The 21,859-nt window shown below is 37.7% G+C and overlaps 1 protein-coding gene across 4 annotated transcripts in view; it reads right to left on the bottom strand.

Moving 5' to 3' along the window:
- The window catches only part of LMBR1 (limb development membrane protein 1), a 189,960-nt gene that overhangs the window by 17,898 nt on the left and 150,203 nt on the right, over positions 1-21,859 (bottom strand). For 3 of the 4 annotated variants that reach the window (XM_040643757.1, XM_040643759.1, XM_040643758.1), the window contains exon 15: positions 20,848-20,914. In XM_040643757.1, coding sequence (XP_040499691.1) covers positions 20,848-20,914 — 67 coding nt within the window. Of the gene's footprint in view, positions 1-17,599; positions 18,269-20,847; positions 20,915-21,859 lie in introns of those variants that run through there. The other variant, XM_040643760.1, reaches the window with a different exon arrangement.

Genomic DNA, 21,859 nt, shown 5'->3' with positions numbered 1-21,859 from the left:
GAGTTCTCAGTTTCTTCGCACAGCCCAGTGACCGACTCTGTGAATGCTGGGGGGACAAACCACTTTGGACAGCACTGGAACATACCAAGAAGTGACTGAGCTGCTACCCTGAACCTGGCCTATGTACCGCACTGGGACAGCAGTGCCACACGCTGAGCTCAGTGAGGAGCAGAGTGCACTTAGCACAGGGACAATGGAAGGTACCTTATGAACAACGGGAAGTGCTTTCACTAGGACTTCTTGGTGGATTCAACTTGGTATTCTGAGAGTCAGGGCCAAGACTTCATATGAAACCCAAGACAGAGAACGGTCTCCTCTTTATAGGTTTGGTCCCAGGGACATCTCAGGTTAACCTCATAGACAGAAATCCAGGAGCCTATTGCTACAGTGCACCAAAGCACTAGGCAAAGTATCAGATTAGTTCTAAAGACGCTGTTGTTCCAAATGTAATTTAAATACCTAACTAACATTGTCTGATTAAAAGATCACTCTGGAGATACGAGTTAAGATGGCGGAAGAGTAGGGGTCCCCTTTCTCAGCTGGTCCCCTGAGTCGAGCTGGATATTTACCAGACCATCCTGAACACACACGGAATCAGCCTGAGACGCAGGAAGATACATCTGGATCTCTACAAATGAACATCTCCAGTGCTGAGTATTGAGGTACGAAGCGGGGAGCCGTGAAACCGTGCACAGATATCGGAAGATAAACGGAAGGGGGAGGGAGCCGCCCCGTTCGGGCGCCGGGAAGCGGTAGCCACCTGCACGGGGGAGCGGGCGGACTCGCGGACCGGCACCTGCGTGAGAGCAGACAGAGACCTGAGCCGGGGAACAAGCGCAACCAGACTGAAGACCAGAGCTCCAGAGTGCGGGAACCACACTGAAACGGAGCTCTGGAGCGCGCGGGGGCGGCTGGCAGCTGGCGGTGTTAGAAACACAAAGGACAGAGACGCAACGGCCCTGGAAGTGAGGGCTGGGACGCCGGGTGTTGGGCACACATCCCGGGACACTGTAGGGTTTAGCAGCACCAACAGAAACAGAGTTAAAGTGGCCAGAAGAGCACAGCGGAGAGCGGACTGCAATACCTCCGTTCTGAGACAGAGGCTGGGATTCGGCCTCTGCTGCTCTGACTCTCAGAAGAGGCACAGCAAACTGCCAGGGAAAGCTGCCAAAGAACAAAAGCCTGGAAATACTGGCTCACAGTGTGCCCATCCCCATCCCCCCTCGCAGGGGACAGGGAAACTCCACCCAAACAGGGTTGCCTGAGTACCAGTGCGGCAGGCCCCTCCCCCAGAAGGCAGGCTGAAAAATTAAGAAGCCCACATCCCTAAGGTCCCTACAAAACAAGTGCACACTGCATGGGTCCTGGTCAATAATTTGGGCTCTGGGCATCCCCGCAACCTCTCCTCATCAGAATTACGAGAAGGAGAAATCCCCCCAGCAAAGAAAAGACAATGAGTTTGTGGCCTCTGCCACAGAACTAATGGATATGGATATAACCAAATTATCAGAAATGGAGTTCAAAGTAACATTGGTCAGAACGATGTGTAGACTTGAAAAAAATATTAACGAGAATATAGAATCTCTAAGGGTGGAATTGAGAGCGAATCTGGCAGAAATTAAAAATGCTATGAATCAAATGCAGTCAAAACTAGATGCTCTGACGGCCAGGGTGAATGAGGCAGAAGACGAATCAGCAAATTGGAGGACAGGATGGTAGAAGAGAAATCTAAAACAGAAACTGGGCTCAAAAAAATCCAATCTCAAGAATGTAGGTTACAGGACATTACTGACTCAATGAAACGATCCAATGTCAGAATCATCGGCATCCCCGAGGGGGTGGAGAAAAACAGAGGTCTAGAAGAGATATTTGAACAACTTACAGCTGAAAACTGTCCTAATCTAGCAAAGGAAACAAGCATTCGTGTCCAAGAGGCAGAGAGGACCCCTCCCAAGCTCAACCACGACAAACCTACACCACATCACGTCATAGTGTAATTCGCAAATATTAGATCCAAGGATACAGTATTGAAAGCGGCCAGAGCAAAGAAATTTCTCACGTACCAAGGCAAAGGTATCAGAATTATGTCAGACCTGTCTACACAGACCTGGAATGAGAGAAAGGGTTGGGGGGGCATTTTTAAAGCTCTTTCAGAGAAAAACATGCAGCCAAGGATCCTTTATCCAGCAAGGCTGTCATTCAGAATTGATGGAGAAATAAACACCTTCCAGAATCGCCAGTCACTAACCAATTTCGTAACCACGAAATCAGCCCTACAGGAGATATTGAGGGGGGTTCTATAAAGGTAAAAAGGCCCCAAGAGAGACACAGAACAGAAAGTTACAATCTATAGATACAAAGACTTTACAGGCAACATGGCATCATTAAAATCATATCTCTCAATAATCAGTCTCAATGTAAATGGCCTAAATGCTCCCATAATGCCACAGGGTTGCAGATTGGATAAAAAGAAATGACCCATCCATTTGCTGTCTACAACAGACTCATTTTGAACCTAAAGATACATCCAGACTGAAAGTAAAGGGATGGAATACCATCTTTCACGCCAACGGACCTCAAAAGAAATCTGGGGTAGCAATTCTCATAGCAGACAGACTGGATTTTAAACTAAAGACTATAGTTAGAGATACAGAAGGGGACTATATTATTCTTAAAGGATGTATCCAACAAGTGGATATGACAATTATAAATATCTATGCCCCCAACAGGGGATCAGCAAGATACACAAGCCAACTCTTAACAAGAATAAAGAGAAATATAGATAAAAATATGTTAATAGTAGGGGACCTCAACACTCCACTATCAGCAATAGATAGATCACCTCAGCAGAAAATCAACAAAGAATCAAGAGCTTTGAGTGCCATACTCGACAAGTTGGACCTCATAGATATATATACAACACTACCCCAGAACAAAAGAATACTCAGTCTATTCTAATGCACATGGAACATTCTTCAGAATAGACCATATACTGGGTCACAAAACAGGTCTCAAATGATACCAAAAGACTGAAATTATTCCCTGCATATTCTCAGACCACAATGCTTTGAAATTGGAACTCAATCGCAATGAAAAATTTGGAAGAAACTCAAACACTTGGAGACTAAGAACCATTCTGTTCAAGAATGATTCGATAAACCAGGAAATCAAAAATCAATTTAAACAATTTATGGAGACCAACGAGAATGAAAACACAACGGTCCAAAACCTATGGGGCACTGCAAAGGCAGTCCTAAGGGGAAAATACCTAGCCATCCAAGCCTCACTCAAAAGAATAGAAAAATCTAAAATGCAGTTTTTATATTCTCACCTCAAGAAGCTAACAGCAACAGAGGGACAGGAGGAGGCAGCAGGAAGCAGTTGACCACGCACGAGGAAGCAGTTGACCAAGATTAGAGCAGAGGAAGCAGTTGACCAAGATTAGAGCAGAAATCAATGAATTAGAAACCAGGAGAACAGTAGAGCAGATCAACAGAACTAGAAGCTGGTTCTTTGAGAGAATCAATAAAATTGACAGACCACTGGCAAGACTTATCCAAAAGAATAGAGAAAGGACCCAAATTAATAAAATTATGAATGAAAAAGGAGAGGTCACAACCAACACCAATGAAATTGGAAGGATTATTAGAAACTTTTATCAACAGCTTTATGCCAATAAATTAAGCAATCTGGAAGAGATGGAGGACTTCCTGGAAACTTATAAACTACCAAGACTGAAACAGGAAGAAATTGATTTTTTAAACAGGCCAATTAATTATGAAGAGATTGAGTCAGTGATAAACAACCTTCCAAATAACAAAACTCCAGGCCCGGACGGTTTTCCTGGGGAATTCTACCAAACATTCAAAGAAGAAATAATACCTATTCTCCTAAAGCTATTTCAAAAAATAGAAACAGAAGGAAAGCTACCAAACTCATTCTATGAGGCCAATATTACCTTGATCCCCAAACCAGGCAAAGACCCCCTCAAAAAGGAGAATTACAGACCGATTTCCCTAATGAATATGGACGCCAAAATCCTCAACAAGATACTTGCTAATAGAATCCAACAGTACATTAAAAGGATTATCCATCACGATCAAGTGGGATTCATACCTGGGATGCAAGCGTGGTTCAATATTCGCAAATCAATCAGCGTGATACATCATATCAACAAGAAAAGACTCAGGAACCATATGATCCTCTCAATCGATGCCGAAAAAGCATTTGACAAAATACAGCATCCTTTCCTGATTAAAACCCTTCAGAGTGTAGGAATAGAAGGTACATTTCTCAATCTCATAAAAGCCATCTATGAAAAGCCTACTGCAAATATTATTCTCAATGGGGAAAAGCTGGAAGCCTTTCCCTTAAGATCAGGAACACGACAAGGATGCCCACTCTCGCCACTATTATTCAACATAGTACTAGAAGTCCTTGCAACAGCAATCAGACGACAAAAAGGGATCAAAGGTATTCAAATTGGCAAAGAAGAAGTCAAAATGTCTCTCTTTGCAGATGACATGATACTCTATATGGAAAACCCAAAAGAAGCCACTCCCAAACTATTAGAAGTTATAGAGCAATTCAGTAACGTGGCAGGATACAAAATAAATGCTCAGAAATCAGTTGCATTTCTATACACGAATAACGAGACCGAAGAAAGAGAAATTAGGGAATCCATCCCATTTACAATAGCACCAAAAACCATACGTTACCTTGGAATTAACTTAACCAGAGACGTAAAGGACCTATATTCTAGAAACTATAAATCACTCTTGAAAGACATTGAGGAAGACATAAAAAGATGGAAAGATATTCCATGCTCATGAATCGGAAGAATTAACATAGTTAAAATGTCCATGCTACCCAGAGCAATCTACACTTTCAATGCTATCCCGATCAAAATACCAAGGACATTTTTCAAAGAACTGGAACAAACAGTCCTTAAATTTGTATGGAAACAGAAAAGGCCCCGAATCTCCAAGGAACTGTTGAAAAGGAAAAACAAAGCTGGGGGCATCACAATGCCGGATTTCGAGCTGTACTACAAAGCTGTGATCACAAAGACAGCATGGTACTGGCACAAAAACAGACACATAGACCAATGGAACAGAATAGAGAGCCCAGAAATGGACCCTCGGCTCTTTGGGCAACTAATATTTGATAAAGCAGGAAAAAACATCCGGTGGGAAAAAGACAGTCTCTTCAATAAATGGTGCTGGGAAAATTGGACAGCTACATGCAAAAGAATGAAACTTGACCACTATCTCACACCATACACAAAAATAAACTCCAAATGGATGAAAGACCTCGATGTGAGACAGGAATCCATCAAAATTCTAGAGGAGAACATAGGCAGCAACCTCTACGACATCGGCCAAAGCAACCTTTTTCATGACACATCCCCAAAGGCAAGAGAAACAAAAGATAAAATGAATTTATGGGACTTCATCAAGATTAAAAGTTTCTGCACAGCCAAGGAAACAGTCAAAAAAACTAAGAGGCAGCCCACGGAATGGGAGAATATATTTGCAAATGATACTACAGATAAAAGACTGGTATCCAAGATCTACAAAGAACTTCTCAAACTCAATACGCAAGAAACAAATAAATCATAAAATGGGCAGAAGATATGAACAGACACTTTTCCAATGAAGACATACAAATGGCTAACAGACACATGAAAAAATGTTCAAAATCATTAGCCATCAGGGAAATTCAAATCAAAACCACACTGAGATACCACCTTACGCCAGTTAGAATGGCAAAAATTGACAAGGCAAGAAACAACAATTGCTGGAGAGGATGTGGAGAAAGGGGATCCCTCCTACATTGTTGGTGGGAATGCAAGTTGGTACAACCACTATGGAAAGCAGTGTGGAGGACCCTTAAAAAGTTATAAATGGAGCTACCCTATGATCCAGCCATTGCCCTACTGGGTATTTACCCCAATGATACAGACGTAGTGAAGAGAAGGGCCATATGCACCCCAATGTTCATAGCAGCATTGTCCACAATAGCCAAATCGTGGAAGGAGCCGAGATGCCCTTCAACAGATGACTGACTGGATTAAGAAGATGTGGTCCATATATACAATGGAATATTACTCAGCCATCAAAAAGAACGATTTCTCAACATTTGCTGCAACATGGATGGCACTGGAGGAGATAATGCTAAGCGAATTAAGTCAAGCAGAGAAAGACAATTATCATATGGTTTCTCTCATCTATGGAACATAAGAACTAGGAAGATCGGTAGGAGAAGAAAGGGATAAAGAAAAGGGGTTAATCAGAAGGGGGAATGAAGCATGAGAGACTATGGACTTTGAGAAACAAACTGAGGGCATCAGAGGGGAGGGGGATGGGGGAATGGGATAGGCTGGTGATGGGTAGTAAGGAGGGCACGTATTGCATGGTGCAGTGGGTATTATACGCAACTAATGAATCATGGAACTTTACATCAAAAACCAGAGATGTACTGTATGGTGACTAACATAATAAAAAATATTATTATAATAAAAAAAAAATAAATAAATAAATATCGATCACTCTGGACAACACACGCAGCTCTTCAATTCTGAAAATCTTCTATAAGACTGAACAGCAAGAAACTTTAAACAATCACTCCCCTAAACCTCCATCTGAGAGTTTTATGTCACAGTAATAAACTGTAAAATGTACTTTTTTGTTAAAAGCAGCAACACTTAAGAAAAAGTAACAATACTTAAAATTTTAACTTAACATTTATTGTACAAACATGTAATACTTCAAAATCTCTATTTCTGAAGAAAGACATAAAAGGGTATTAAGGCAGCATATTTTTAAAATACTACTAACTTTTTTAGTTAGTTGTATTTTTTAATTAGTAGTATTTTTTAATTCAATTATCAAATGCTGTTATTTAACTCTCCTAGTCAAATACTGAAATGTTCACTCCCATCCCGAAGTCATTTCTTTAAAAGATAAGTAAAATACACACCAGGTAAAAAGCCAAGTTAACAACTATCAGAAAGAACGAGTTCTCAATATTTGCTGCAACATGGACGGCACTGGAGGAGATAATGCTAAGTGAAATAAGACAAGCAGAGAAAGACAGTTATCATATGATTTCTCTCATCTATGGAACATAAGAAGCAGGAAGATCGGTAGGAGAAGAGATAAAGAAAGGGGGGGTAATCAGAAGGGGGAATGAAGCATGAGAGACTATGGACTATGAGAAACAGAGGGCTTCAGAGGGGAGGGAGGTGGGGGAATGGGAAAGACTGGTGATGGGTAGTAAGGAGGGCATGTATTGTATGGTGCACTGGGTGTTATACGCAACTAATGAATCATCGAACTTACATCGGAAACCAGGGATGTACTGTATGGTGACTAACATAATAAAAAAACATTAAAATAGAAAAAAAAAAAAAAGCCGAGTTAAGCAGTGGCTAAGTACAGGCCATATTATCTGGATTATCTGTGAATAATACGCACTAAGATGCAGCTAAAACGTTTTATGCATAATTCCTTGAATAAAGATCTTTTTCTATTCTTACCTATACAAGAACCAAGATACAAAACCTCATTTCAGGAAAGAGCTGGTTACTCCACCTACAATATGAATCATGAGAATTTACCTTTGCTAGCCCACCTGGGTTGACTCTGATTTCTAGCAAGCATACTCCTGTTCCTTACTAACAAGAAGAAACTGAGAGTTTATAAAGCTTGACAGACTGAAGGTATCATTAAAGTAACTTTACCAATAACTTTACCAATAAACTTTACCAATAAACAAATAAACTTTACCAATAAACCAGATGTGCTGGCATCTCACACAAATGGCTGACATGATATCCACGGCTTTAACGTAAGATTCCCAAAAAGAATACATACATCTTGTCATAAAAGGATGAATTTATAAGTTAAATGTTCTCTGATAAAACACCAAGATTGGGGCGCCTGGGTGGCTCAGTCAGTTAAGCATCCGACTCTTGATTTCTCCTCAGGTTATGATCTCACTCAGGGTCATTGTTTAAAGCAAAAATGGAAACAATGTATGATAGGGCTTATAATGTGTACAAATAAAATGTATGATAACAAGAGAAGGAGACTGGCAGGCTAGAAATGGAAGAACACTGTTGGAAGTACACTCTTAGTATACTATACTAAGTGCTATGATTTTACATGAAGGGGGACTGTGATAACTTATAATCTATGCTATGAACCAGAAAGCAACTGTCCAAAAAATACCACAAACAGTTACAGATAATAGGCCAACAAAGAAGATAAAGTGGAATCATTTTTTTAATGCAGCTTATCCAGAAAAATTAAGATAAAGAGGAAAAAGGGAACAAAGAAGAGATGGGAAGAAATAGATTTTAGCAAGATAATAGATTCAAACATAATAATATCAGTAATCATACTCGAAGTAAATGGTCTAAACATCCAAATTCAAAAATGAAAATTAATAGACTGGATAAAAGAGCAAGACCTAACTCTACATTATCTGTAAGAAATGAACTATTTAAATGTAAAGACACAAACAGGTTGAAAGTGCAAGAACGGAGAAAAGTATACTATGTAACTATAATCAAATGTCACACGAAGTAGATTTTACAGCAAAGAATATTACCAAGGATAAAGAATGTCATCATCACTATCATAATTATAAAGGGGTCAATTCATCAAGAGAACATAACAGCCCTAAATACTTATGAATCTAATACGAGAACTTCAAAATACATGAAGCAAAAACAGAAATGTAAGAATAAACAAATCTACAATCTTAATAGATTTCAAAACTCTTCTCTCAATAATTGATAAAATAAATAGTTAGAAAATTAGTAAGGATACAAAGAACTTGAGTAATGTTATCAACTAAATTGACCTGACATTTATAGAACACTCTACCCACGAATACAATACACCTTTTCAGGCACAAAGATATACGAGGATAGACCATGTTCTGGGCCATAAAGCAAGTCTCAATAAGTTCAAAATCATTCAAGTCATATAAAATATATTTCCTCCTCACCTCAATGGAATTAAATTAGAAATCACTAACAGGGGGCGCCTGGGTGGCACAGTGGTTAGGCGTCTGCCTTCGGCTCAGGGCGTGATCCCGGCGTTATGAGATCGAGCCCCACGTCAGGCTCCTCCGCTAGGAGCCTGCTTCTTCCTCTCCCACTCCCCCTGCTTGTGTTCCCTCTCTCGCTGGCTGTCTCTATCTCTGTCAAATAAATAAATACATAATCTTTTTAAAAAAAAATCACTAACAGACAAATCACTCTGGAAAATTCCCAAATATGTGGAAACTAAATAACAGGCTTCTAAATAATCCATGGTCAAAGACAAAATAAAAAAGGATACTGAACTGAATGAAAATGGAAACACTACAGATCAAAATTCAGGGGGGTAAAGCCGAAGCAGTACTTAGAAACTCACGGTGCTAAGTGCCAATGTTAGAAAATAAAGAAGATCTCAAATCAGGGAACTCAGCTTCAATTTTAAGAAAGCAGAAAAATAAGAGAAAAATAAACCCCAAAATAAGTAGAAGAAAATAAATAATAGTGAATCAATAAAAGGAACATAGAAAAAGAATAGAGAAAAATAAATGAAACTAAAAACTGTTCCGTTGAGAAGATCAATAAAAATCAATAAACCTCTTGGGGCACCTGGGTGGCTCAGTCAGTTAAGCAGCTGACTCTTGATTTCGGCTCAGGTCATGATCTCCAGGTCATGGGACTGAGCCCTGCACTGGGCTCTGAGCTCAGTGGGGAGTCTGCTTGAGATGCTCTCTCTCTCCCTCTCCCTTTGCCCCTCCCCTGACTCGTGCACGCATGCATGTGTGCGTGCTCTCTCTCTCTAATAAAATAAATCTTAAAAAAATCAATATACCTCTAACAATACTATTAAAGAAAAAGAAAAGAAACAAATTACCAATATCGCTATGAGTAGGTAATTAGCACTGCAGTGCACTGATGTATCTATCTATACTAGAGGGATAATAAAAGAACTTCATGCCAAAAAACCTGACAACACAGATGAAATAAACAAATTCTTTAAAACACATTAACAAACTCACTCAAGAAGAAATAAATAAGCTGAGTAGTCCTCTATCTATAAAAGAAATTGAATTTGCTGTTAAAACCTTTCCACAAAGTAAATTCCAGGTCCAGATGGTTTCACTGATGAACTATATCAAACACTGAAGGGAAAAAAAACCCAATTTTATAAAAACTCATTGTCTTAGTCCATTAGGGCTGCTGTAACAGAATATCATAGACTGGGTGGCTTGTAAACAACAAACACCTACTTCTCACAGTTCTGCAGGCTAGAAGTCCAAGATCAAGGCTCTAGCACAGTTTGCGTCTGGTGAGGGTCCACTCCCTGGTTCACAGACTGCTATCTTTATGGCAGAAAGGGCAAGGGAGCGCTCTGAGGCCTCTTTCATAAGGACACTGATCCCATCCATGAAAGTGGTGCTTCATGACCTATCACCTCCTACAGGCCCCATCCCCCTCATACCATCACAGTGGGGATTAAGTTTCAACATACGAATTTTGGGGGGACACAAACATTTAGTGTATAGCATTCATCCAGCAAATTGAAGAGGAGGAAATACTTCTGGATACTTTCAATCAAGACAGCATTACTCACATAATCAAAGCCAGAAAAAAGTTATTAACAAGCAAAAAGAACTACAGATCTATGCACTCATAAATACAGATACAAAAATCCTAAGCAAAATGTTATCTAGTTAAACCCAACATTTACAAAAAAAAAAAAAAAAAGGATACTATGTCATGACCAAGTGGGGGCTATTCCAGGAATGCAAGATTGATTTAACAATCAAGAATCACTCAGTGTAATTCAGCACATTAATAGTCTAAAAAAGAAAGCCACGTGATTATGTCAGTAGATTCAGAAAAAGCATTTAACAAAATCCAACATCCGTTCCCAATAAAAACTCCAGCAAAGGAGAAAAGAAGGAAACCTCCTCAACCTGGTGAAAGGCATCTACCAAAGTAAACAAGCAAAAAACCACCACAGCTATTATCAGTTAACAGTAAAGGACAGAATGCTTTCTTGCTATGGTGAGAAACAAGTTAAGAATGTCTGTTCTCACTGCTTCTATTCAACATTGTCCTCGAAGCTGCAGATAGTGCTATAGACAAGAAAAATAAATTAAAGCATCCATATTGGAAAGGAAAACGTAAAACTATCTTTATTCACAGACATCATCCTCATCAACAAAAATTCAACAAAATCTATAAAACAGATACTATTACTAATAAGTGAGTTTAGCAAGGTTGCAGAATAAAAGACCAATATACACAAATCAACTGTATCTCTATGTATCAGCCATGAACTATTATAAGAAATTAAATTTTTAAAGAAATACCATTACAACAGATTCAAATGTGCAAGACCTAAACAAAAAATGCAAACTTTGTAGAGACAAATTAAAGAACTAAATAAGTATACACTGTTCAGGGACTGAAAGACTCAATATTGTAAAGATCTTAATCCTCTCCAGTTTGTTCTACAGATTCAACACAATCCAAAACCCTCGCAGACATTTGTGTAGAAAATGACAAGCTAATTTAAAAAGCCACAGGGAATGCAAAGGACTTAGAATAACTAAAACCACTCTCAAAAAGAACAGACTTCACTGCCTGATCTCAAGTCTTACGCTCAGTCTACAGCAACCCAGACAGTGCAGTATTGATGTAAAGACAAACAGAGACATCAATGGAACAAAATAGAGTCCAGAAACAAACCCACACCCACACATACATGGACAACTAATTTTCCATGAAGTTTTCAAGGCCATTCAGTGGGAAAATGAATAGACTTTTCAAGCAGTGGTGCTACAATAATTGGCTACCCATATGCAAAAAAATGTATCTCAATTCATACCTCATACTATACACAGAAATTAACTCAAAATGGAGTTAATTTCTAGATCTAAGTACAAAACCTAAAACCTAAAAGTATAAAACTTCTAGAAGAAAACACAGGAGATAAATAAGTGATCTGGGGTTAGAGAAAGATTCAGTATACTAATATAACACCAAAAGTACAATCCAAAAAGAAAACTTGGTAAATTTGACTTCATGAAAATTAAGGATGTCTGTCCTTTGAAAGACATTGTTAAAAGAATAAAAAGACAAGCCATCAAATGGGAAAAATATTTGCAGATCACATATCTTGATAAGGAACTTTTATCCAGAATATATAAACAGCACCCAAAACTCAAGAATGAGAAAATAATCCCAATTTTTAAAATGAGCCAAAGATCTGAACAGATACTTCACCAGAGATATACAGACAGCAAATGAGCGTTCTAGTCATCTGGGAAATGCAAGGTAAGTCCACAAAGACATACCACGACACACCCATTAGAATGGCAAATGTTAACTGATGAACTATACCAGTATTGGTGAAGATGGAGAGGGACCAGGATTCCCATACACTTGTGCTGAGAATGCAAAATGGATAAACACTTTGGAACAGTCTGGCAGTTTCTTAAAAAATTAAGCATACACCAGGCTTTCCATTTTCTAGTTAATACCCAAGAGAAATGAAAGCATATGCCCATATACAGACTTGGATGTGAATGTTCAAATTGTGGTCCACACATAAAATGAAACACTACTCAACAATAAAAAATGAACTACTGATATATGCAACAACCTGGGTGAATCTTAAAATAAATACACTGAGTGAAAAAAGCCAACAAAAAAACAGTACATATTGTATGACTTCATTTATATAAAATTCCAGGAAACATGAACTAACCTATAGTTAGAAAAAGCAGGTCAGTGGTTGCCTGGGGATACAGGGTAGGGGTGTGATACAGTGGGAGAGGTGTGAGGGAAGAACTACATAGGGCCAAAAGGAAACATTTTGAGGTGACAGGTATGTTCACTATCTTGATTATGGTAATGATTTCACAGGTGTACAAATAAGTCAAAACTTGTAAAAAAAAAAAAAAACTTATCAACTATATACTTCAAATACGTACGGATTATGATATGTCAATTATACCTCAGTAAAGCTGTTAAAATACATTTATTAGTCTTCAGACTATATACACACCATTAGCATGCATACCTATATTAGTTTATGGCTGTGGCAATTAGATTTAATTAGAAGTTCTGTATTTCTGTATTTGGTCTTGCATTATAAGTTAAATTTTTATAGTATTTTTCAGTCCCTATCATATTCCTAACAGTATACTGTATACAGTATACTGTAGGAGTTACAAAGTAAGTACGTAAGGTATTTATTCCCTTCATGGATTTGTCTTCACGTCCTAAGAAGTGAAGACTTTCAATAACATATTTCATATTTCCATATATATTTCTAGTAAAACTAAATGCCTGTGCAGTTAAGTAAAATGGGAAACTAAGAAGCATGAATTCCCACAGATGTACTGAAAGCTGCATGCAGACAGAGCAACCCTTTCCTCAAGGAACTGACAGTTTTATGGAGGGAAGAGAAAAGTGAGCATTTAGAACACAACATGCTCAGTGATGAGGCAGATGTGTGGAGAATGAAGAAGGGCGATGGGAGAGCACACAGGAGGGATGCCTAAAGGGCGGAGACTCAGGGAAAACGTTCTCTGTGGGGTTAATGGCTGAGTCAAGTCTTGAATGACACTGTGCCAGGGAATGGGGTGTGAACAAAATCACTCATGTCAGATGGAGTCACATGTTTAAAGGTATGCAAAGTAGAGCAGTACTCTGTTCCCACCCAGTACACCCGAAGAACACCGCTATTATTAATCATGGTTCAAAGCAGGTGAGGCTCAGAGTGGCAAGAAATGAAGCTGGACATACGAGCAGGGGTTAGGTTTAAAGGACCTCCTGTGCCACCTTAATGAGACAGAACCTTATTCTAATGGCAAAAGTCTCTGAAGCATAGAAAGCAGGGCAGTGACAGGATTACATTTTCCTTGTAAGAGAAGGGGATGGGGTGCTAAACTAGCCATTAAATCATGAGAAGACTTTGCATGGAGAGGAGGGAGGATGGAAGGTGCTCCTGGTTAAGTTCTACCTATACTAGAAAGGCCCCTGCTGTCTGCCCCGCTTCCTCTATCAAGTGCCTATCACTAGGGTAACAAACAGAGAACACTCAAAGGCGGACTCACAATCATAAAAATAGGTAGACCTCAGGAGTAGTTAGATTACCACACCAAGGAAACAGAGGACAGAGCAAATATTTACTGTCTACTATGTTACTGTGTAAGGGTCTTTAAAAAAATAACAGTTTATTAAGACAAAATTCACATATCATAAAATTAACGGTTTCAAAGAAAACAATCCAGTGCACTGAGTACATTCACAATGTTGTGTAAATTTACCTAGTTCCAAAACACTTTCATAACCCCAAAGTGAAACCCCAGACCCACTAAGCAGTTTCTACCCATAACCCCTCCCCCCAATCCCTGGCAACCACTACACCTATTTTCTCTCTCTGTCGAGTTCCCTACTCAGGACATTTCATATAAATGGAATATTACGACGTGTGGCTTTTGTGCCTGACTTATTTCACTTAGGATCATGTTTTCAAGGTTCACCCATGTTGTGTCAGTGTCAGAATACCACTCATTTCCTTTTTTTTATTTGTGGTAAAAACACACACAACACAGAATTTACCATCTGAACTATTTTTAAGTGTACAGTAAAATACATTCACGCTATTGTACAACTAACCTAAAGAACTTTTATCTTGCAAAACTGAAACTGTACCCATTAAAGAACAATTCCCCATTTTCCTCTTCCCCCCACCCTGCCCCAGACCCTGGCAACCACCACTCCCCCTTCTGTCTCTGTGATTTAGATGACCATGGGACCCTCATGTAAGGAGAAATCACACAGTATTTGCTTTTTTGTGACTGGCTTATTTCACTTAGACTTCATTCCTTTTTATGGCTGAATAATATTCCCCTGTATGTATTGGACCACAATTTGTTTATGCATTTATCTGTCGATGAACTCTTGGGTTGTTTCTATCTTTTGGTTATTATTATAAGGGTCTTTTAAAATAATAAAACTAAAATACTTGGTCAAACAAGCTTGAAACATGGAAATAAAGACAATCAGGATGGACAATAGACACCTGATTTCTTAGTTCACCTATTCCAAGACCACAGTCCACACTCAACGCAGGGCACCCACTGACACCACAAATACTTATTAACTAGATGCTGGAAGGGATAAAAAGATGCATAAAATATGGTCTTGTCCTTTATGGGAATGTAAAGTTTCTTGACAAAGCCAGTAGATGCAGGTATGTATAACACAAGGCTGAATGCCTAAGAATTTGAGAGCTTCACGTGTGACCAGACTGTGACCTGGCCTTAGAGGATGGGGAGGAACTGGACAAGCAGACAGGTGAGGAGAGAGGTGGGAGCAATGTGAACCAAAGCTCAGAGAGGGCAAGTGTGTTTGCAAATATCAAACCAATTTTAGTCACAACTATTTACACGGTACAAATTTATTTTGTCCTAATATGAAGGCAACTTAATTAGTAGGCCAGATGAACTGGACTATGTGAATTTTAATAAACTAAAAGCCAGTGAATGGGAATGAAAATCACTGTCCAAGAAGCACCTAAGTTCTGATTTTCAAATAGGTGAATAGTTTAAGCCCCCCGAAAATTGGACAGAAACTGTCTACTCTCTTCCTGAAGAAAATATCCAGAGATGGAGCCTCCACAGTGTCCCTCAATAACACTTCCTGACCTGGAAAAGCAAATACTTCTTCAGTTCATTTCCTTTGGTTTCACTTCTTACTCTATTCTCCTCAAAGAAAAGAACACCTGTTTAGAATCTACTTCATGAACGTTCCCTAATAATAAAGTATTGAAAATAAAATCATAAAACTCAGCTCTCTGCTTGGATTTTACAGGAGTCTGATTCTTCTTACTTCTTTGTAAGGGAAATGGGAAGGAAGAGGCAAATGTGAGAAATATTAACAAGATGAAACTGAGTATCACTGTTAGGTGTCAGCATGAAGAAGTAGAGGCATCTAACATAACTCTCAGGTTTCTGCTTTGGCCTGTTAGATAGAAAGTGGCCAAGGACTGAAGGAAAATACAGAGGAGGGAGGGAGGAAAGAGAAGGGGCAGCGGGAGGGAAAGAAGGAGGGAGGGACAGAGAGAGACACACACACCAAGTGTGGGTCCTGCTGTAGAAATGACCAGTGTGGGATGGCACCCACATGGAGTACAGAGTTGGGATTATCTGCTCTTCGCTCAGGGGTACGTGCTGGGTTGGAGGTTTGGGTTTGGGGACAAGTATACAGGTACAGCTGAGGAGCAGGAAAAGAGATAGCTAAAAATGGCCAAAGGAGAAGAAAGAAACAGGGGAATGGGGACCAGAAATAAAGAAAGAAGAGATATGGGAAGTGGGATTACAAACAGCAAATGCCATGGTGCAATTAAGACAAAAACAGAATCCACAAGATCAGATAATTAAGAGGTCACTGGTGACCTGAGCAAAAAGAGATAATTAAGTATTTGGAGTCTGAAATTCACTTTCAGATGACTGAGTTCCAGTACAGGAGATGATTTCAACTCCTGCTGGACAGCACACTGAGGTCTGGAGGCAACAGAAAGAACAAAACAATGACCAGAGTCAGCATCCTGGTAACCCCAGGTGAGGATTTCACATTTCCTGCAGAGACACCAGGTATGTCTACATATGCACAGAAGAAGATGTGAAGACCTGGACATTCTGAAAAGGGGATTGGGAGTAAAACTGGTGGTCACAAGGAATTGTAGCCTGATCTCTAATTTTAGTATTCTTTATAAGGAGAATTTATTCATGTCTATACTTACATAATTAATTAAAATTAATTTTAAAATAAAATCTCCTACAAATAAAGAGATAATACATTCACTGATCTCAGAACTGATTGTGTGCAGGTGTGCTATAAAGTACTCTCAGCCAGGCTAAGGCCTTTTTTCTTAGTACAAAGTAGACCCTTATTTTAGCTTACTGTCTGGTTTTTAATTGTAACATTTTAAGGATTACATCTTAAGCCGCTTTCTAGCTAAATTATCCTAACTAGAATTATTTTCATATAAAAATATTTTATAACAAACTAAAATTTAAAATATTTGAATGTTTGTCAACAGACGGCTATATTATTTAGGTAATGTGTAGCCAACATGACTTTTTCTCAGACAGGACTATGTTCCCTGAAACAAGAGTGGCACCAGAAGAATACAACAAGTAGATACTGCAAATAAAGAGCATTTAGGGATTGAGCATTAGTTAGTCTCTTAACTCTTTAATGCATCTGACACAGAATACTTTCTCTTTATTAATAAATATTATAACTAGATATAGATTTATTATTCACATATAAGAACAGTAATCACCCAAAAGACAATTAGTGCCACTCTCTCTGCAATATAACTGAATATAAGTAAGTCATATACAAATTTTTTGCTGAGAAATTTTTAATTATTTTTATATCAAACTCATAGTTAGGAATACATATTATGATTTATACTTCTATTTTGCACTTGTCATTTCTAAGCATCATTCACTTTTGTTTTACACTGAGAATTGGAAAGAACTGGCCCAAGGTAAAGATTAATAGTATATTTGTGAAACCCCAAATCAAGACTTCTCCAAGATGGACCAGTTTTTAAACAGGTTCCCTTCATCAAGGAATGAAAAAGTAATCCACTTTATCTCCTACAAGATGAGGGACTAGATAGGACCCAGATAAGAAATATATGGAAATACTAAAAAATAAATTCAAGGTGATTCAAAGGGGTAAATATTCTTGTTTAATATCATAAGTATATTTTCTTTTAAAACTCTGCATTTTGGGCCTTGTATAATTTACAAGTTACAGAAAGAGCTTCAAGATAACAGAACTATCAAAATAATTTTAAAAAAGAAATTAATGACAGTATTGCAAGGTCTGTTGGTTACATTTGAGAAAAATCTCCCCTGTTAAAGGAGATTGCAAGTAACAATTGGAAAAAAGGTCCATCTCTCAGTAATTTCTTGATTAAGCATAATACAGAGCATGTCAGCAATCCTACAAAATCTTTCTTACAGAATTCATTGTTGCTTTTAAAATATTTGATTACAGAAAAGTTTGGGCATCTACAGAGAGTTCCTTAGGCTTGGTCCTATTCTGTTTTCACCTTGTTTGCCAGCCACCTCCTCCAGTCAGGGTCAAACAGTAAACTGTTCACTGCACATATGGACATCAAATCCCCCAAAATGTTGGATTCTTCAAAACTGAAGTCTAAATAGGCAGCAAAGCAATGTTTTGGAAATCATATACACTGACATGACATTACTTTTAAAGGACTTTAAAGAGTTCGAATAAGAAATGTTAAGCTCAGATTCTTTGTCTTTCCAATAGACAACAAAACCATCATTTATATTAATTATATTTAGCTTAAAATACACGGTCAAAATCGTCCTCATGACTTAATTCTTAGTTGTCAAGTATATGCTTATAAAATCTACTCTGTGGCAATTTTGCAATTAGTACACATTTTTCCATATTCAAATATAAGAAGCTCATCAGAGGAATTCTTTAATGAATGTGTCCTATCACACCAGGCACTGAACTCTAAAGCTAGAGTTTAATGATGCCTCCGTTGCACTAACACCACCAGCTAGCAAATTAAAAAAACCAAAAACCAAAAAACTCATATACACTATCATTTTGAAGCAAAAATATCACCAAATCATTTTATACAGGATTCAATGTATTTTCAATTTATAATTAAAGTAAAAACTATCACTGATAAATTGTTGAAATAAGAGAAAAGCTGCTCATATACAGGTAACGTTGGATTTTCCTTGTTATTTCATGTCTCATTTCACTTCAAGGGACGGGGTGCTGCTAGTGGGATTCCCAGGGGCAGATGAGAGCATCCTAAGGGTCAGGCTTTCCTCAGGAGAGGCAAAGAGAAAAAGTAAAAACTTTCGCAGCTTGGAATGTGGTTGTGAAACACATCCTCTATTCTAGGCTTATGAGCTTTTCAGCTGGTAAATCAAAACCCTGTTATACACCAGGATAACATTCATGACAATTCTCCACATTTTATCTTCTTAAAAATCAAAGGCTCAGTCCTAAAGGGTTAATAGAGGAATTACAAAGTAACTCTCTAGTTTGCATTTCCCATAATACTAAAATAAAGCTGCTTCTTTTAGTCCAGAAATTTGCTTTTTTAATACTGTGAAAAGCCTCCGTGAATCTGTTTAACGTATTTACTTCTTTTCATCTATTCAGTGCCACTGGGCATAACCTGTAATGCAGTGCGTGTTGATATTTTGCAAAGCGCCACATGACTCACTGTACCCTAATGCGCTCCATTAATCCTGTTTGGACAGCTGGGTCCAGGCGTTTGTTAGCTGCATTCTAATTGTCCCATCTTTCTTTTTCTTCTTTTTAGTTATCTCTATGGCAAACTATTCAGGAATTTAATTTGTTGATCTTCAAAAAGCAAATTTTGCCATTAATTTGTTTTCTTTGTATTAAAAGTATACCTACTGTGCAATTTTCTACCATAAAATTAGTATATATCATTATTAACAATTAATCTTAAATAACAGATCACAGTGAGTTTTATAAATGACTAAATGGTAGGGTGGCTATAATATCACAGAAATTACTGTTGGATGGTCATAATACAAATGATATCACTTAGTTACAAATGAAGTTACTAACGGGCATACTTTTGGCATTTTCAAGATTAGCACACCATAAGCAGATGTCAAAACAATAACAAGTCCTATAAAGCAAACACAAAAGAAGTAAGACCACTAAGTAAATAAGCTTTGTATTAGTCTGTGAAACAGTGGTCCCTTTACATTTATACTTAGATTTCACTTTAAAACGAAATTCTTGGTAAGCACTGCACAGATAACCATAAAGCCTCTATTTCCCTCTTGCAGCCCGCCTCCCTGCTGGCCAGGAGTCTTGAATCAACAACAGAGGCAATAGAAGACGTAAACAAAAGCAACTCAAAGTGACTAGTAATTTTTGTTATGAGCAAGTTGCCGAGGTTGAATGATGGGATTCTTCTAACCATTTGTGAACACTCTTAAGTGGAAACCTAAGTCCAGAAAACCAAACAGAACTGCCTAACGGAAACTTTTGTCTGAAATAATATTTAGCCAAGAAGTGAGATCACAGCCTGCAACATGCTTTATAAAAGATAAGAAGGCCAAGTGAAGAACTGTTCAACTATTTCAATAACAATGTAGAAATGTATTACTTTTAAAAGATGATCAAAGTTCCTGTAAATCAAAAAATTAAGAAAACTATATAAATGACAGGCAAGAAAAAAATTAAACTACAGGACGTCCTTGAAATCAGCGCATGCTCGCAAAGACCTCACTGTTTTTAAATCTATTTCATGGACATGAAGCAGCTTAAAATAAGTTTTATACATTTACAGTTTTTTAAACCACATGCTAATTATAAGTTTTAAAAAACATTTCATACAAAAAATTAGTTTTATACTTTCTAGACATTAAACATTTTTTTTAATACCACAATTTTCTCACCAGAGAACTCAAAAGCTTAACTAGTCAGTGGAAAAAACTGTCCACTGTTTGGAGAAGGAACATTTTTATGTATTTAAAAAAATAAGTGGTCTTTAGTTGATAAAAGTACTTGTTTTGGTATGGTTCTCTACATTAAATGAAGTACAGAAATAAAGTTATAAAATAATGTGAAAGGCAATATTATATTTCAAAGGATGATCTTTTTGAAAAAGTGCAGAATCTAAAAGTTAAGGCAGAAGTTTAAGAAAGATATGTTAACAAGGTATGGACTTTGAACAGACATTTCTCCCGTAAACTTACCCAGTGTTCTTGACATCACAGGCAGTGCAGAGCTCAAGACCAAGATGGACACACAATTCCCAATGATCTGTGTGGGGATCACAAAGAATATTGGGCAGACAGCAGAATGATAAATGCAATCAATCTACTCACATTCTGGGAACTTAACTGCACATTCTACTTACCTTGTACTATCGTACTGTACTTTGCTAACTTCTTAATGATATTACTCAATATAGAATTTAAAGAGAGTAAGAAACGTTTTCTACAAATATTTAAAGTTACATCTGTAAAGTTCTAGAAGATATTTACAGTAGCTAGCACAAATATGAAGTTTAGAACATTTAAGTTACACCTCGAACAACGCATTTTACATTACTGATCGAGGTTGCCAATTTTAAAAAGGTTTGCCTGTCAAGTAAAATAGAATGAATACATTTAATACTTCTAACTGTATTTTTAAAGCCAGACTACTGCTCAAGATATATGCTACTTCAAATACGTTCAACTATTATAAGATTTAATACCAAAAAGCTAGAAATCTAAAACCCCTAAATTCTAATAATTCATTTCCAATGTATCCTATGCTTATTCTTTCATATTAAATAAAAGGAGCTGAAAATACTGATTAATGCTGATGATCACTTAAACTAGATGCTAAGTATCTCAACAAGTCATAGCATTCTATAGACAGGTACATAAAGTACATAAAATAACTTTTCCCTTTTAAAACAGGCTGAAAATCTGTGATATATAATAAAAAGAAAAGAAATCAGCAGCTCTTATTACTTATTCTTCATGGTCAGCCTGTGGGAATATTTTAAAAAGATGCAGTCACTATATAAGGTAACAGTCTTTGTTATTCCAAAGCCAATGACACATTGTAGGAAGTCAAATTAGCCTCAGACTACAAAATGTTTCTGAATAGAACTCTTCCGTCTTGCTTTAATTATTCAAATTTGAAATACTTTGTCTCTACTACTTGTAGCAACTAAGTTCTTCAGATTTCAAACAAGCTCCCTGAAGTACAGTT

The sequence above is a fragment of the Ursus maritimus genome, unplaced genomic scaffold (genome assembly GCF_017311325.1).
Source record: "Ursus maritimus isolate PB19 unplaced genomic scaffold, ASM1731132v1 scaffold_3, whole genome shotgun sequence".
NCBI classification, from domain to species: domain Eukaryota; kingdom Metazoa; phylum Chordata; class Mammalia; order Carnivora; family Ursidae; genus Ursus; species Ursus maritimus.
Note: the sequence above shows the minus strand (reverse complement) of the source record. Positions and strands in the feature narration are given on the sequence as shown.